The sequence below is a fragment of the Lingula anatina genome, chromosome 9, assembly GCF_051362555.1.
Source record: "Lingula anatina isolate TDL-2025a chromosome 9, LinAna3.0, whole genome shotgun sequence".
Lineage (NCBI taxonomy): Eukaryota > Metazoa > Brachiopoda > Lingulata > Lingulida > Lingulidae > Lingula > Lingula anatina.
This window is the reverse complement of record NC_141775.1, coordinates 15,189,412-15,206,275: the sequence shown is the minus strand read 5'-3', so window position 1 is coordinate 15,206,275 and position 16,864 is coordinate 15,189,412. Positions and strand designations below refer to the sequence as shown.

At 36.1% G+C, this 16,864-nt stretch overlaps 1 protein-coding gene and 1 long non-coding RNA gene across 7 annotated transcripts; both read left to right on the top strand.

The window, feature by feature from the left end:
* Positions 1 to 2,451: 2,451 nt before the first annotated feature.
* Positions 2,452 to 16,000, top strand: LOC106164035 (uncharacterized). Of its 6 annotated transcripts, none has more exons than XM_086996076.1 (4): positions 2,452 to 3,008; positions 12,657 to 12,755; positions 13,137 to 13,192; positions 13,647 to 16,000. In XM_086996076.1, exons 1-4 carry the CDS (start codon positions 2,826 to 2,828, stop codon positions 13,654 to 13,656), a joined length of 348 nt encoding a protein of 115 aa, XP_086852202.1. In that variant the 5' UTR covers positions 2,452 to 2,825; the 3' UTR covers positions 13,657 to 16,000. The 6 variants fall into 6 exon arrangements, 1 of the variants encoding a protein (XP_086852202.1); XR_015331185.1 differs by lacking the exon at positions 2,452 to 3,008 and adding an exon at positions 7,222 to 7,312 and having other exon boundaries at positions 13,097 to 13,192; XR_015331187.1 differs by lacking the exon at positions 2,452 to 3,008 and adding an exon at positions 12,242 to 12,351.
* LOC147759964 (uncharacterized) lies at positions 7,439 to 10,891 on the top strand. The gene is made up of 2 exons (XR_015331208.1): positions 7,439 to 8,646; positions 9,174 to 10,891. It is a non-coding gene; the product is annotated as an uncharacterized LOC147759964 (long non-coding RNA).
* Positions 16,001 to 16,864: the final 864 nt, after the last annotated feature.

Below are 16,864 nucleotides of genomic sequence, written 5' to 3'. Positions count from 1 at the left end.
TTAAATAGTCAAATTTTGATACAAAGGTGGCTCGCTCTTAGTGTGCATTTATGCCGTTTTCGAGACATGGAATAAAACTAATAGCTGTAAATATCCACGACTTTTAGTTAAGATCCCATTAAATGTGCAATTTGAAAGACAAACCAATGAAAATGTAGAGTATGCAGTTATGTCCAATGTACCTTTAAACTAATTACAAACTTCCAGGGTTCGCACAACTCTTGAAAACCCTTGAAAACCCTTGAATTTTATTTTCTAAAATCAAGTCCTTGAATATGCTTGAAAATGGAGCAAAACCCTGGAAAATAAAAATAAACCCTTGAAAACCCTTGATTATGCTTGAAAAATAAAAAAACGAACTTTTTAAATCATTTATGATTATTAAAAACAAAATTCGAGTCGGTCGTTTTTTAACGTCGATATATAACAGTCTGTCGATATATAACAGTTTTCCCCAGAAGTTGGGAAAAACGATGTTGTCCTGTCTTGGTAAAACATAACAGGAAAAAACAATGTTGTCTTGTCTTGGGAGAAATGTACCTCTTTAGTATGAAGAAATTGTTTTTTAACTTGGATTCCCGACTTTTGTTTAGTTTGTTTTAATTCAATGCAATATCGCAAGAATAATTTGTTTGTGCTTATAGCTGATCACAGTGATTTAATCTGAAAGTAATGCTTACACTTAGCAATGTAGGTAAGTGGAGTGATATGCGACCATGTCCATTCATTAGGAGGATTAAGCAATGCCCCAGTTACAACAGCCTTACTGTTGTCTGCAGGGAGTGCTAGACAAAGATATCAGAATTACTTAGAGGGGAAAAAGAAAGCAAGCTGAAGAGGACGGCAAAAATAAAAAGGAAAGAAAGTCTGTAATGGAAGACATTGATTAAATTTAAAAAAAAAGAAAAAACGCATGGAAGATGACATTTGTGAATTGCTTAAAGTCATAATAACTCTTTGTTTGGCCAAAAAAATGAATTTTCCTGGAGTAAACAACAATTTTCCCATACTTACCAATGATAAATGAATCCATTTTTACATTCAAAGTTAGCCCCTGGTTTTTTTCTAAAAAGGTTGGTTTTTTGTTAAAATCTCTTAAGAGATTTTAACAGAGTATAGCCATCAATGGAGGTCACGTGGTCTAAAGACAAGCCTAGATATCAGAATAATAGCTATAATTGCCATTATTGTGGTAAAACAGAATATATTATATTTCTATAAGTCATTCACAATGTTTTAATTGTGAAATAAAGATCTCATACGGAGAGTTACAAATATGCACAGAAGGCTGAGACGTGCAGCAGCCTGTCAATGATTTCTAAGTCAAACAGCCTCAGGAGATCTGCCTCAGAAAAAAGGAAACTTTAAAAGAAAAAGAATTGGAAAACAAAATAATTCAGATGAAAAATATATATAAAAAAAAACAAATGAATACACAGGGTGGTACGGACTATATGAATTACGTGATATATTGACAAAGAATAGTGTGTATCAATAAAATGTTTCAAGATGTGAATTGTTTTCTTTGAATGTTATTTAACAATATGAAATACCACAATTTTACTTAATGTATTGTTTCATGAAAATTGAATATATAACTAACAGTTTCAGTGTAAATTAGTCCTTGAATTTTGAATATATGACCCTGGAAAGTCCTTGAAAAGTCCTTGAATTTCATTTCAAATCATCTGTATGAACCCTGATTTCTTACGCAAACAATAAAACTATGCAACAGCATGCATCCCCCCCCCCCCTCCCCCGACATCACCAGGCCCGTAGCCAGCAATTTCAAAGGGGGGGTTCTTTTTCTGAAAAAGTGGACCTTTTACCATATAATCCCCATGTAGGTCAAATTTTACACAGAGTGGATCTTTTTCCAGCAAAAAGGGGGGGTTCTTTCGAACCCCCCGAACCCCCCCTGGCTACGGGCCTGAGCACTGAACCACTGCTTACCTTTAAAGGTGTCAAACAGAGCAATACCTTAAGCCCGTTTTGGATTTAACCTTTCGACGATTTACTGAAAGTAATAGATAACTTAAAAGCCCCTTAGTTAACAAAAAACGGGGTCTGGACTTTAGTTTGAGACGGCCTTTTTTTTTCATTTCAAGTAGCCCATCAGGTCTTCCATACAGCCTGAACTGCCTGGAAAAACAAAATTTGGAGACTTTCCACAAACCTTGTCTTTAACAGTTAAAGAAAAAATCATGGGTGGTAATGTAAAAGGTAAAGCAGAGAAAAATTTAATAGACGGTTAATTACCACTGCGTGCATTTATAACAAGCTAGGAATTATCATTACCAGGCCTTTCAAATTTACTTAAGGTGCGTATTGGGCGAGTAGACTTGTCACATTTTTGCCAATAAACTCGACCAAATGCCACCATGTACATGTATAGTTACAAAAAAAGCATAAATTCAAAAAATAGCACAGTGTTTCAGAACTGAAGGAATGGATAAATATATTACGTTTACGGCCAGAAATATAATAAGAAGCAGTTATAAAGCTTTTTTGGCTGGTCGAGTGATAAATTTCATTTTGGTTTCTTTGCCTCAGTTGTGTAAGAAGGTACACACACAAGACAATAGAAGTGTCACCCCCTGAATCAGAGTAATCAAAGTTATAATGCCTGGTCTACTTATAATGTAACTAATGAGTATAAAACCGCTGTACCGTGGAATTGTATTGTTGGTCTTTTTGTGAAATTTGATGTCAATAAAAAGATACCAGGAGCATATCATTCCACAGTCATTTATCTCCCCCAAAGTATTGGTTCAGTAGGGGTGGCACTTCTATTGTCCAGTGTGTGTAGTAGTAATTTGTACTGTATGCGTTACAGCGAATGTACAGAGCGGTTCTTTCGCTTATTATGCATTTTTAAAGGAACACAAAAAAACACTTTTTTCCGACAAGTCTCTGTTGGAAAACTGCTGTTAACATCTTTTGGGTGTCCATTCCAAAATATCAATCCACGAAGTTGGAGGAGAAACTGGAAGAACTTATATAAAAAGGTAAAATTGCGATTAGCGAAATTTTGGCGTAAGATATTGAATGACATTAATTTTCTTAAATATGCGTGCCTATATACATGTAGATGACTTTTAAAAATATTAGAAATTGCTTTCAATTCAAAGCAAATATAACCTGAAATCATGAAGTTCTGGTTTTAAAAGGGATTTACACCCCATTTCCAGAGATTAGATCGACCTACTTTAGATCGACCTAACTCCCTGGGGGTTCACGCTAAATAGCTGTCAGCCGGGCGGACACGAAAGTTAATTACCCCCTTACAGCTTGTAGTAGGCGGGACGGACATTTAAGTCGGATTATCTGAAAGTAATCTAGTGAGACTCCCCGCGGGGATAGATCGATCTAAAATCTATGGGAATATAGCCAGTGTATGAAATGGCCGCCTGCCCGCCAGCCCGAGGCTGGTAACTTTCAGGCCGGGCGGGTAAGATTTGCAAATTACCCGCCCGACGGGCTGGCTAATTTACAGCCTATTTTCACCTTTTATTTTGTCTATGTTCACAAGCGATTTCAGCAAAATAAACTCACTGTTTTCACCCACTTTCACAGAAGCAAAGAACTAACCATAGCTTGCAATCGAACGCACGTATCGAAATGTAACCAACAGTCTCCCTCTCAGTGGCCTCTTTTTCGAAGTTCCGTCTGTGTGATATGAAGTTGAAAGACAATTTGAAACGAGGCACATTGTTCTTAACCAGCTTCAGTGCACAGCAGATAACGTTACGTCATTGTTTTGTGTAGAGGAGATACCGCGAGTAGCAATTTGTAGGTTGAGAGTAATAAAAATGTGGAAGTATAAAAAGTTACGATATTGATTAAATAGACTTATAGGTACATGAAGTGCTTATCAACAGTAATAAAGGCAACGGAGGCAAATTAAAGGAGAATTTTACAAAAATTTGAATCCCAAAATTATGAGTGAACGTACGAGTTTACGCCGTGCGTCAGATGTAGTTCTTTTCCCACGTGCTTTCATCTTGGGCTGTCAAAAATGAAAAAAATTCTATCAAGTCCGATAGAGAAGTTCTCAAAAGAAAAACAATTGAGGAAAGAAATAAAAATAACAAAACCAAACGAAAGAGAACAAATTGGGACCCATGGAAATTAAGGTGACTTCAATTTGCAATTAGTCGAGCGGCAACATTTTTTGTAAAACCGTAACTCGAAAGTATCACGCATTGCGCAAGCATCTCGATCCAATAACTAGCCCATACTCGCCCCATATAATATATTGTAGCCTCTATGTGATATATATATATATATATATATATTGTTTATATATATATATATATATAGCTATTCTCAATAAGCAATGCTTTCGAGATACGGGGCCCTGCAGGACTGTCTATGGGCGATTAGCGTGCAGGACCGTTCCCGACCGCCTTTTAAAGCTTAAAAGCGATATTCAAAGGGACCCTCATGCTGAATTCTTTCTTCTTTATTGTCAGCACAGAGATTGATTTATTTGACAACAATATATATATTTGGTCATACTTGTTGCTACACAGAAAAGCAAAAATGATTATCAAATGATATCATGAAATCGGAATAATAGCTATAAATGAATTATTGAAGAAGAAATGAGACAGCCTGCAAGGTGAACATAAACTGAATTGACTACCCCCCCCCCCCCCCCGCCCTCCCCCGCCTGCTAAAGGGCCCTGAAGATTTTTGGTATTTTAGATGGTAAATGGTGCCATTTGGTATGGTTTAGAACTATGATTCAACTAGTGAAAGTCTTATTGCAAGAGGTGAGTTTTTTTGCAGAAATTAAAAGGGGGGCGTCAGGACCCCCCCTGACCCCCTCTAAATCCAACACTGACAAGGTATCATTCAGTAGAAATTCCAACCAATTTCTAAATTTCCATGCATAAGGCATGATATTGCCCTTTCATTTCCAAATTACTCTCCCCAGAATGCATTCTAGACCCCCTCAGCATACCTCTCTTAACTCTAGGGGTTATCATAACTAGGGCAGGTAACTACATGGCCGGGCTGGTAACTTTTCAGAGTTACCTGCCCGGCGGTCTGGCTAGTAATTTCCTTGAATTTCATACACTGATATAGCCTTAGATATTTATGGTTTAAACAGAAATCACATTAAAGTTAGCGCTTTCCAGGAACGCGTTAGTAGCGGCTTTAAACAAAACTGGCAAAGTGAACTTAGGAGGCGTCAGTGCCAAGAACCTATAATTAATTAAAATGTCATTAAAAAGAAAAACATCTATATGTTGTAATGGGTGATAAAAAAAGAAAAACCATTAGACGTTTTCACGTTCGCGCATATAAACTTCACATTGATACAGATTGATACAGAAACATCTGTGTTCACTGATGTCACAATGAAATTCAGTCAAACAAGCACGTCTTTTCTCCAGCTTGTATCCTAGGGCCAAGACACCAGTCAATTAATGCACAGCTTCAAATACGTAATTTTGCCCCCCCCCCCTTCTCCTTCCTCTTTTTTTATTTTTTATTTTTTTATTTTTATTATGATTTCTTTTTTTTTTTGCGCTTTACTGATTTCGTTTTGATAATAATTTTGGTCAAGTTCAGAGTGTTGAGTTTTTATGAGGTCTATAGCTTGGTGCTTTGTACTTCTTCTAGTCATAAAAAAATCTAACACATTAAGGGACTCGTTTGTATAACTGATTCTTATCTGAGTTCTTTTTTATTTTCTTAATGATGCACATATATCCCCATGTACTGCTGCATGAAAATAAAAAATATTAGATATACAAGTACAAAACTTAGTGTTAAATACTAACAGTGTTTGAGCAATATGCAACGGCATGTTTGTACTGGGATGTGTTAATAATAATAATAATAATAATAATAATAATAATAATAATCAGTGGCGGATTTAGAGGGGGGGTCAGGGGGTACTGACCCCCCCCCTTCCGTGTCTGAAAAATATATCACACTAATACTCCCCTCTTGAAATTAGAATTTTGACTAGCTAAATCATAGTTTAAAACCGTACCAAAGGGCACTGTTTGCTCTCTAAAACTCCACTTTTTTGTCGGGACCGTTGAGCAGGCCCCAAACCCCACACCAAGGGGGCGACGGTCGGCTTCGCATCCGAGGCCTGTCTTTCTGCCCCCTTCTAATAATTCTGGATCCGCCCCTGTCCTCTCCCCTTCACCTTACCCCAGCAGCTGAAGTCGCAAAAACAACGGAGCTGTGAGGATGTTTTGAACTATTTTATCCACGCTTTACTGCAATAAAATAAACTAAAAAATAGTTACAAGAGCGAAATAGCGGTTTGTTTGTTAAATAAGAAAGTAATATTTTTGTTAACAGTTATATTTTTGTTTCCCATCCATTTATTATAACAGGTCCTTGCTAACATTTAGCTCCGCAAGAATTAAACCACTTACCTCTATCATAACACAAAAGTCACCTTTAATGGAGATGAATTAGTATCGTTTTTATTTATTTATTTATTTATTTATTTATCATTTTGTAGAAAGTAAACATTGACAGCAAAAGAACCTGTCAATACTCCACACATAATGCAAAAACATTTATTCTTCCTTCTTCCACGCACATACAGGGGCACATTGTTGTACTAATTTTGAAATGACCCATGCGCTACCTCTAGGATAACGTCAAATGTCATATTTCTTTACTTGAATATGTTTTTAAATTGGTTTCTTTTGCTAAATTCTTCTTTTTACAAAATAGTTTGTAATCTAGAGTGTCGTATTAGATACGCTGAAGGGTTCAGAAAGAGAACTAGTTTTGGAAACGTTGTATATATTCTCTTGAAATATGTAATTACTAACTTCAGATTTTAGCGCTCTCTTTCGGCGTATTCACTGTTTCACAGCGAGAGAAATCACAGTGCGCGATGATTGACGTTTGTTTATATAACCTGCCAATCAAACTGTTATTACTTGACAGCAAGTATCAAAACTAACTGGATTTGATTGGCACCTTGTCAATCAAAGGATGTAGGAAGCTGGAACTTTACGTGTTAGACGACTTTAGTGATCCACTGTGTAATGATTGTGATTGACGTTTGTTTATATAACCTGCCAATCAAGCTGTTATTACTTGACAGCAAATATCAAAACTAATGAGTTTGATTGGCATCTTGTCAATCAAAGGATATTGGAGTTTTACATGTTCGGAGAGAAGAGTGAAGTAATTGTGTTTGACGTTTGTTTAAAAAATGTCATTCATAGTCGTGTACGCTTGATAGCTTCCATCAAAGTTGAATTAGCCTGTTTGAATTTAATTCATACCTGTCTATAACAATACATGTCGTAACATTCTGGAGGTAGGAGACATTTTATTTTCTTTTTTGCAGCGTGTTGAAAAACGTCGGGTTCTTTATTTCAACCGAGAGACAGAAATTTAACAACGTGAAAGAATCCCAGGTTCTTTTTAAATAAACTACACAATTAAGTGCAAGTTTTTCTAACCACCAGGCAAATCAGCCAAAAAGCGGCAAGGTGGGGTTCTCACAGAATACACTCATTTTGCCCACAGTTAATCACCTTTGTGACCTTAATTTAACTGTAAAATATTAAAGCTTTCCGTTGCGTTATTGTCGAGATACAGCCATATTCATATTTCACTGCCTCGCGTGGCTCCCGTCTCACTTTTCAGCTGTGTGAGTGGTGTATTTTTCATCAAAGTTTGCTTCACAAATGTGCATCAAGTGATCAATACATTACTTCGGTCAATACCACAATTGAAAGATGGATATATAATCTTTATAACGACAGAGATTTATATCATAAATCCGTTGCTATGGTTACAAACTACCGAGGTTATTTGAGGTCACTTGATGACTGCCGCAGATACCCGCCCTGTCAATAGCCTTATATCTCCACTAGTAGAGCACCTTAGATAATATCACTGATATTTACTGAAAATATGGACAAGGGGCCTACCATAAATTAAAACACTGGCGTGGCCTTTTCCCTACAAATTTTGCAACAGCGACGCAAATTCTTCTATTTTCTGGCTACATTATCGTAAAACATTTTTGCTTCCCACAGTTTCGACTTGCATTCAAGAATGTTTAAGTTAATTTCAACGTTACTTAGGGACTAATTAACTTAAATAGTCTTCTGTACTTTTTATTTATTGATTCCTGGATATTAAGTATATGCTAAGTTCAAATACGGGGGCAAACATGCATTCGAAACTAAATTCGTGTAGGCGGCCATGACAGTTTCAAGTAGCAGTGGTGGAAAACCTGCGATGAATGCACTGCAGATTTTCCGAATTTCAAGCAGCAAAGCGCATACTTTGTTGTTCTGTAGACCGTTACAAAGACGGAAAGGTTGTGCGATACTCAGGAGATACGACTGAGATGATTGGGGTCACCTCCCGATGCTAAAAGTTACATGCAGAGTGAGAGGCTAATGAGAGGCAATGTCATCAGATCAGAGGAATGGAGAGTGAGCTCGACTCAGTCGTGTGTCCAGCGCATCGTCACATGCTATGGATACTTTGGGGAGCTGCAAGAACACGTCAACTACTTCTTCGAACCAAGTTGTTATTGTAGGACTTTCCTTGCTCGGACCAAGCGGGAGCTTTCATGCACAGTGTATCCAAATTTTTATCAAGACAAAGCCAAGATATTCAGTTCGTTGGGCCCAGGTAATTAAAAAGTTGACATTCGTCACATCTTTATAATTAATTAACACACCGAATTTTCATACAGACAGAAGGTTGATAATGGTATGATATCTGTGTTGTTTGAATTAAATATGCATAGTAATTAGACAAGTGAAGCTAAGTCATCATCTAAATACTGCTATCTCTGACCCTCAGAACCACAGCAAATTTGTTATTACGTAAAGTGAAAAGAGCTTATGTTTGTACTGTACATGTTAGCAGTGTAAACTTTTTTTTGTATGAGCAACAAGTTACAGAACCCTCACAACTAAATAATACTGCTTTTATAGATCATTGCTAGTGATTTAAAGGGTAACAATCATATCACAATTACATGAATAATATATATATATATATATATATATATATATATATATATATATATATATATATATATATATGAAATAAAGTTTAGTTGTAGCCTAAAATGGGGTTTCATGGTAAATTTTGTTGGTTGAAAATTAAAACCATTCAATAGATTAAAGAATAAATTTTTGTTGTTATTTTAGCTAGAAGATGTTAATTTGGAGACTGGTCAGAAAGAGCAGCCAGGAATCAGATATATATGGCAAAGAAAATAGTGATTAATCCAAGCACCCGAAAAAGAAGTTTTGTGAAGAGGATTGACTTACTGGCCAACAAACTAAAATGTATTTTTGATGTTTATCTACTTTGAACAAGTATTTGTATCTACAGTGGAAGGACACCAATGACCTGACAGATAGCTAATGTCAGCCATGATGATCCAAGCAAGTAGCAAGGAGATCCCCCAAGAGGAAGTAATTTATGGGAGCTTCATTAAATGATGAAAACTGACACTTTTCGATGACCTTTTTTTACAAGGAGCTTTTCAGACATGAATTTTTGCCCCAGAAACGTGGAATTCCGCATTTTTAAATTCAATTCAAGGTGTCCCGGACCTCTGGCCGCTTAGGTGTTGAGTCCCATGATAAATGTTCGGAGTTCTTTTTTTTTTTTTTTTGAAACCTAGGATCATGGCTGCTTTTTTTCTGTTTCATTTTACTGAAGATATCCGTGAATGCCACCTTTAAATGGGATAAGATTTTACTGAGATATTGATATTGAATATCATATTTTTATTCCTTGGAGCAAAAGATCAGTTTGACTTATATATTTGAAAGCAGCAATATATGTTCCTGGTCCTGAGTAGTGAAAAATAATCCATGAATTACACCATTACATAAGTTCAACTTATTTCTTCATTCTTCTCAGGAAGGGGATTCAGTTGGATAATATAGATTTGCATTACTTTGATGTTTTTGTAGAATGAAAATCAAGTGTACTTTTTTTTTTTTTTGAAACATTCACTTAAATCTTGAGTCAAAACTTTGTCGGTGTCTTATTCAGTTAAGGGTGACAGGAGTAGTCTTGAATGGCAGTTACAATGCCTTCCACCCATTTATTAAGTTATTGGTAATAAGTATTTTCCAGTTTGAAGATTTCAATTGTTTGCTACACTTCCAAATAATTTGCTTATTTATACTTAAACTTTAAAGATCCAATAAAGAGATGATTATGCATAATGAAACATTGTTGATTGATTTAAAGTTGTGTGTGTGATTGGTGCCCACTTGTGTCCAATAATTGTTGAAGTAGTAGATGAAAAGAAAAGTTAAAGGAAAACAGTTTTCTTTATATGATTAAATGTAAGAAAAATGTGGGTTGTTTGTCGTTTTATTTTCTGAATAATTAAATTTATTAGACTAAAAGTATTTTTAATTAATTTTGTAAGCTATAGTATTACAGGGAATACCATTCCCAGGTGTACAATCGAGATGGAAGCTATTGAGCAAAGGGTAAAAACTTGAGACCAAGTAGCAGGTTGAAAAGGGTTTATGTCTTAACCAAAGCTACATAAATTTCTATCACAAGTCATCAAAATATGAATATGACGGTTTAAATCCCAAAGGTGGGCTCTGTTATAGGGCAATTGCCTATTCTTGTAAAGTCTATTGTTCATATCTGCCGTGATTAGAGTAATTGAGCAGGTATTACTGGCCAAGACAAGAGCAACACCCATTCAAATTTTACAATTTTCGGATATTTTAATATTAAAATATATCGCCAACAAAAGAAAAGGCCACGAGGATCTCCTTTGTACTTTATATTTTTAATGTTCCTTTACAAACCCATACAGGTTTGACAGCCATCGGACCTCTACTAGTGGGTATTATGACCCTCTGAAAATTGCCATGCTTAAACTTAGTTTTGGGGGGTGGGGTGAAAAAAGTGGGTACAGTGTGAACAAGGTGGGTTATATTTTTAGTTTGAAAGTCTTGGGGGGAAGAATATTGATCAACAAAATACATCATACATGTACATAGTAAATATATTGCTAGATAAGAGTATAATAAGCATATATATGAGTGACGTGTATGATAACTGAAAATCTGCTTCGAAAGCTGGAAAAACAGAAAATTGGGCATAAATCCCTTGAAATACAGTTTTATGGCATAACATTTGGCAGAAGTTAAAAGGGTCCTCAGGCAAGTATTTCAGCCCAATAAGGTCAAATTCTGTGAACCCCCACCTTGCCGCACTTGTCTGGTGCTTAAAAAAACTGGCACTTAAAACTGCCAAATTAAAATTGAAAACAATTTTACGCAATGCGTTAATAATTTTTCGAGCTTTAATCTGCGATATATTGTTAGTACTTCATAAGTATAAAAAAACTCCAGATTTCAATAGCGTGTGAAAATTAATAAAGTAATAGTGGAAAAAGTCGGGCTGGTTTAATGAAAGACTTTAAATTCTTGGTTTAATTTATTGAAGTTGTTCGTTCAATATTTTATACTATATTTCATCGGATTGATAAAACATTATATTTTCATTATATATAAAATGGTTGCTCCGCTGTATAAGAATTATAATTGGTTTAAAAGACAAAATCAAAACATGAATGGCATAATTCAAAATATATTGGGGGAAGGCCCCCTCCTCAGACCCCTACGGCTGCCCAAGGCAGTCGGAGCGCGGGCTATGAAAAGAATGGTGTTTTAAAAGCCCCCTGCCCACTTTTTTCACGTCAACACAGGAAAGGACGGGCTGGTTCTTTTTTTTTTTTTTGGGGGGGGGGGGGGGGCACAAACTGGTCGAAAGTTAACACTTGTTGAGACCTATCCTGCCGTGTGTAAACACAACCAGTACAACGCACGAATTTTATGCTAGCCATAATAATGAAGCCGAGACCGCGGCACAGGCAAAACACTGCAGTCTAAGCAGTGGCGGGTTTAATGGGGTGTCAGGAGGGTCCCCCCCCCCCTTCGGTTCCTGAGAAATAAATCTCTTGATATTAGAATTTTGACTAGCTTAATCATAGTTCTAGACCGTAGCAAATGGCACCGTTCGCCCTCTAACATACCAAATTTTTTCAGTGCCCTTCAGCGGGGCCGCAACCCCACGTCAAGGGGGATGGAGGAGGGGGCGAGGGTCGGATTCGCATCCCAGGCCTGTCGTTCCTAACTCCCCCCCCCCCTTTCAAATAATCCTGGATACGCCCCTAAATAATAATGATTATGATGACGACTTCATTCCTTGGGCATGAAGATCTATAGACAAGAGGCTTGTTTGTACAGTAACTAGCGAACGTTGTAGACTGGACAAGCAAAATCGCATCTTGTCTTCTCTAACACAATCCCGCGACAGTGATATTATTACGTAAACCAGGTGAGCATTTTGGTGAGAGGTATTCAGATAGGACCTAGGTCAGTAGGAAGAGGAAGAAGTTTCATATGCCACATCGCCACAATATCCACTCTTAGACTGAAATTTTGGCACTGAGAACTGATGTAGTTTGTTGTAAGTACTGTATAGATGATATAAGACAACACTGGTCGTTTTATGTTGACAATGTTTTATCAAAAAAAGTATGCATTTCCCATTTCAGGGGTAGGGGCTCTTCTGTATATTTATTGACGCGAATGTCAAAATGAGCTTGAAATTTTAATAGTTTTTTTCTGTTACTTTTCCAGAAGGAAATTATTTGCTCACAAAGAAGTGAGAAGATTATCCCAGCGTCCAAAGGTCTTAAAGCGTTATTCCGACTTGAACAAAGCATGAAGACAAAGCAGGTAACAGCCGGTACATTTTTTTCTTACGATAGCGGCTTGTACAAATATATCCTGTTAATTAAAGTTAACTGACAATAAACAAATGGTTTTCTAGAGAACTGGTCGCGGCCAGGAAAGAAAACTTACTTTACTTGGTACTGTCGACCTCCCTTGACTTCAATTTGATGATTTCATTGACATTCCTTCTTTTATATATTGACAATATTTCCCCAAAACTGTAAGCTACAGTTTATGTTGAAGTCGTACTGACCATGGGGACATGTAACTGACGTGAACGTCACTTTCTCTAAGATGTCCAAAGTGAGCTTGAAGAAAATGTTTATTTTCTGTTATTTTTCCAGAGGGAACACTTTTGCCAATAAATCAGAAATATCATTCCAGCTGTCCGCAGTCTGGTTGGGTTATTCCGGCTTAAACAAAGCAAGACAACTGGGCAGGTAACTTGTCAAATGCTTACATTTATTGCAAATATACAGAAGTTCAAACACTGGTATCTTTTGTGACAGTTCGTTTTCTGTTTTATGGTAAAATGATTTGCGTAGTCAAATATGCAGTCTTCATCAAAATACTTCTCGTGGAGGGATATGGCTTTGCAAAGATAGATACATTTAAAGATTATTATGTTGACGTGTAACAGTGTGTACAGGGCATGCAATAGTAATAATGGCGTTGTAAAGTGTGTCATTGTATAGAACCTGTAGGTGCAATATGCCGAGGATATATCTATTTTTATAACATGATTTTCATAGCTGTTTTAACATGCATTAAAATGCATACCGAGATGGATCGGTGTAAAGATTATATTTCACTTTATCAAATCCTTTGGTATTGTTTCATTTCTTCTCGCATGTGAATTTTGTTTAATGTATTTCATTTTTTATTTAATTTCAGAAGCTCGTAACAACTGTCTACGATGAAATTGGACGCACTCCCAGCAAAGACATAAGATTAGTGTTCCCCAGCGCCCGCACCCATGTCAACGTTGTCTTGCGTGTCGAAGTTTGTCGTATAGTCAACTTGCAGGGTTGACATTTGATTCGGTTTGAAATGTAATATTTGCTTTGGTTTGTAATATTCTGCATCAACCCGTGTATAAAAAGAAATGCAGCGTGTAACGAGTGTTTTATTCATGGAACTTCTGATAAAATGGATCAAATCAAAGCGTCAACCCTGCACGTCGCTGGTATATTATTATACATGTGTAAATAAGTTGTAGCACAGTGCTCTATCCGCACGTTTTTATTGTAGTTTACATATATTTTTCATACCCACCAGTTATCGAACCTGAAATGACACTTTTGAAGTTATACTAAAACAAAAAAGTTCCTTGCTTAAGTGATCTATGAACATAAAATCATGAACATAAAATCAATTGTTGTAAAATTATCATTAAGTGATGTTCAGGTAGAGCACTGTGCTAATATGACCGATTTGATTGTAAAATTGTGTGTGGGAAATATGTAATAAGACGCATTGTTATGCACAAGGATTATTTATATTAAATTGGAGACAAATATTGATTTTATTAAAGTTAGAAAAGAAAAAAAACTTCGCGACTCCATTACGTAAAATGCATACAGGAATCTGGAAGAAATAGGAACGAGATATAAATTTACAATAAACTGTAACGCTATAATCCAAATTATGACACTTAAGAATTAACGGTAGTGTGAAATTGTGAAATGTGCCCAACTTATTGCACAATTGCCCACACGTACGTATTAAAACGGGTCTTTTTAAACTTGTGAATATGCGGTTATGAAGCATGGTAAAAATAAACTTCCTTTGGTTCCCGATGGTTTGATATACTATTTTATTTTAAAAAAAAGAGTGATTTTTGCCTTCTTGCAATGTGGAAATGTTAAATGTCACAAAGAGAAAAAGTGTATTGAAGAATGTGTTTCCTTTTGTCATCTTTTGTCAATTTAATTGTATATGTAGGACTGGCATTTATCGCATCCTTTTACAACTTGAAAATTTGAAAAAGCTTTATCAAATACGTTTCGATAACTACAGTTATCGCAAAGCTCTGTTTTGGGTGGAAACGGGTATTCCCTAGTAATTGAACGAACTTTTGTGGACCGTCAACGTTTGTCAATCGTCTAAAGATGACGAAATTGGATCTTTATTGAAATAATACGAAAAGAGCGATTTTTTACTGACTTATTGTCTGAGAATCCTTTTAATTTTGTGGTATTTTCTTAGTCTAATCAAATATGAAAAATCAACATTCTGTCAGATAGAAGACATTTTGATTGGTTAGACTAATTTTTTACAAAACAATTGCAAAGGTCAGTGTTTTTTAATGTTGATCTTGTACTTAATACTTTCTTAATTCTATATTTCGGTCGGGATCAAGTTGTGTTTGAGAACAAAAGGCCTGATTAGGTGCCAGTCCTGCACGGGCTGTTGGGTTATTTTGGCTGTGTGTTTCTTGATCACTGAACACCAGATATTAGAGTTGAGTTCATGAGCGTTTTTGGTAGATGTGCTCAGTTATTTTAAGTGAATTGGTTTTTGCATGACTTTTTCAATTTTGTTTACATAATATTCTTATAAAAAGATCATGACTGGGATAAGGTTGTAAAGTGACCATGTCTTTATGCTGTTCTTGATTAGCACAACGCGTAAATTTACGTGTTCATTCAAAATTGTCACCAATTTTCTGTTTTATTATAAGATTTAAAGGGAAGAAAAATGACCAAAAAATAGGAGATACATATTTATTTATCTTTGAGAAAAGCAGTCATCAAAATTGAATAATATTTGACTTCTGTTTGGTGTTGTGTGCAATCATCAGCATGGCGACATAGAGGAAGTTGTGATGTCATGAGTGTGTACCCGCCTGCAGGGTAACGCTGACATGAGCTCATATGCATTTTGAATTTTCTATACTGTTACCACCCTTGAATTACGAGAAAAATGTCCCTCGGTGAAATTTTGGATCAGTCACAAGACAAATACTCCAATGTCAACTTTGAACGATTGCTGTAAAATACATCGTCAAATCTTCAACTTTCTTTTTTAACTCTGGGCAAAAACCTGAGAGTTTCATGTTGTCCGCTGTGTTCTAAGACACTTTAAAACCAAAGCGATTGATGTTGAACGACAATTTTTAAAATGCATAGAACGTCCCACAAATTAAGCTATGGATAGTTGTATATAAGCTTGGTATATTTATCGAAATGCTAAGTAGTTATGAAAATTGTTTTTGTGTAGAACCAAAACGTAATGTTCGGTTTTTATGTACAGACACAGATGTGTCTGTACATATAGCCATCATCTGCGTCTGTCGTCGCCGTCGCCGTCGCCGTCGCCGTCGTCGCCGTCGCCGTGCACTTTTACCGATAACACGATAAGTGGAAAACTGTTTTTTCTTTTGGCTTGAAACTTACAGAACTGATAAATATTCATAATACGCAGGTCAAGTTCGAAAATCAGCATGATCGGGTCACTTATAGGGAATTTATGCTGTTTTTTCACTTTTTTCAGCATATATGCAGCACCGATAACACGATAAGTGGAAAACCATTTTTCCTTTTGGCTTGAAACTTACAGAACTGATGAATATTCATAATACGCAGGTCAAGTTCGAAAATCAGCATGATCGGGTCACTTATAGGGAATTTATGCTGTTTTTTCACTTTTTTCAGCATATATACAGCACCGATAACACGATAAGTGGAAAACCATTTTACTTTTTGGCTTGAAACTTACAGATCTGATGAATATTTATAATACGCAGGTCAAGTTTGAAAATCAGCGTGATTGGGTCATTTTTAGTGAATTTAGGCTATTTTTTCTCTTTTTTCAGCATATATGCAGCACCGATAACACCATAAATGGAAAACCATTTTACCTTTTGGCTTGAAACTTACAGAACTGATGAATATTCATAATACGCAGGTAAAGTTCGAAAATCAGCATGATCGGGCCATTTTTAGGGAAGTTATGCTGTTTTTTCACTTCTTTCAACATATATGCAACGCTAATAACACAATATAAGAAAAACAGAGGCCAATTGTCATTATACTCACAGGAGTAGTCAAACTAACTAAAACGCAGGTTGAGTTCCAAAATCAGCATAATCGGGCCATTCTTTTAGAAGT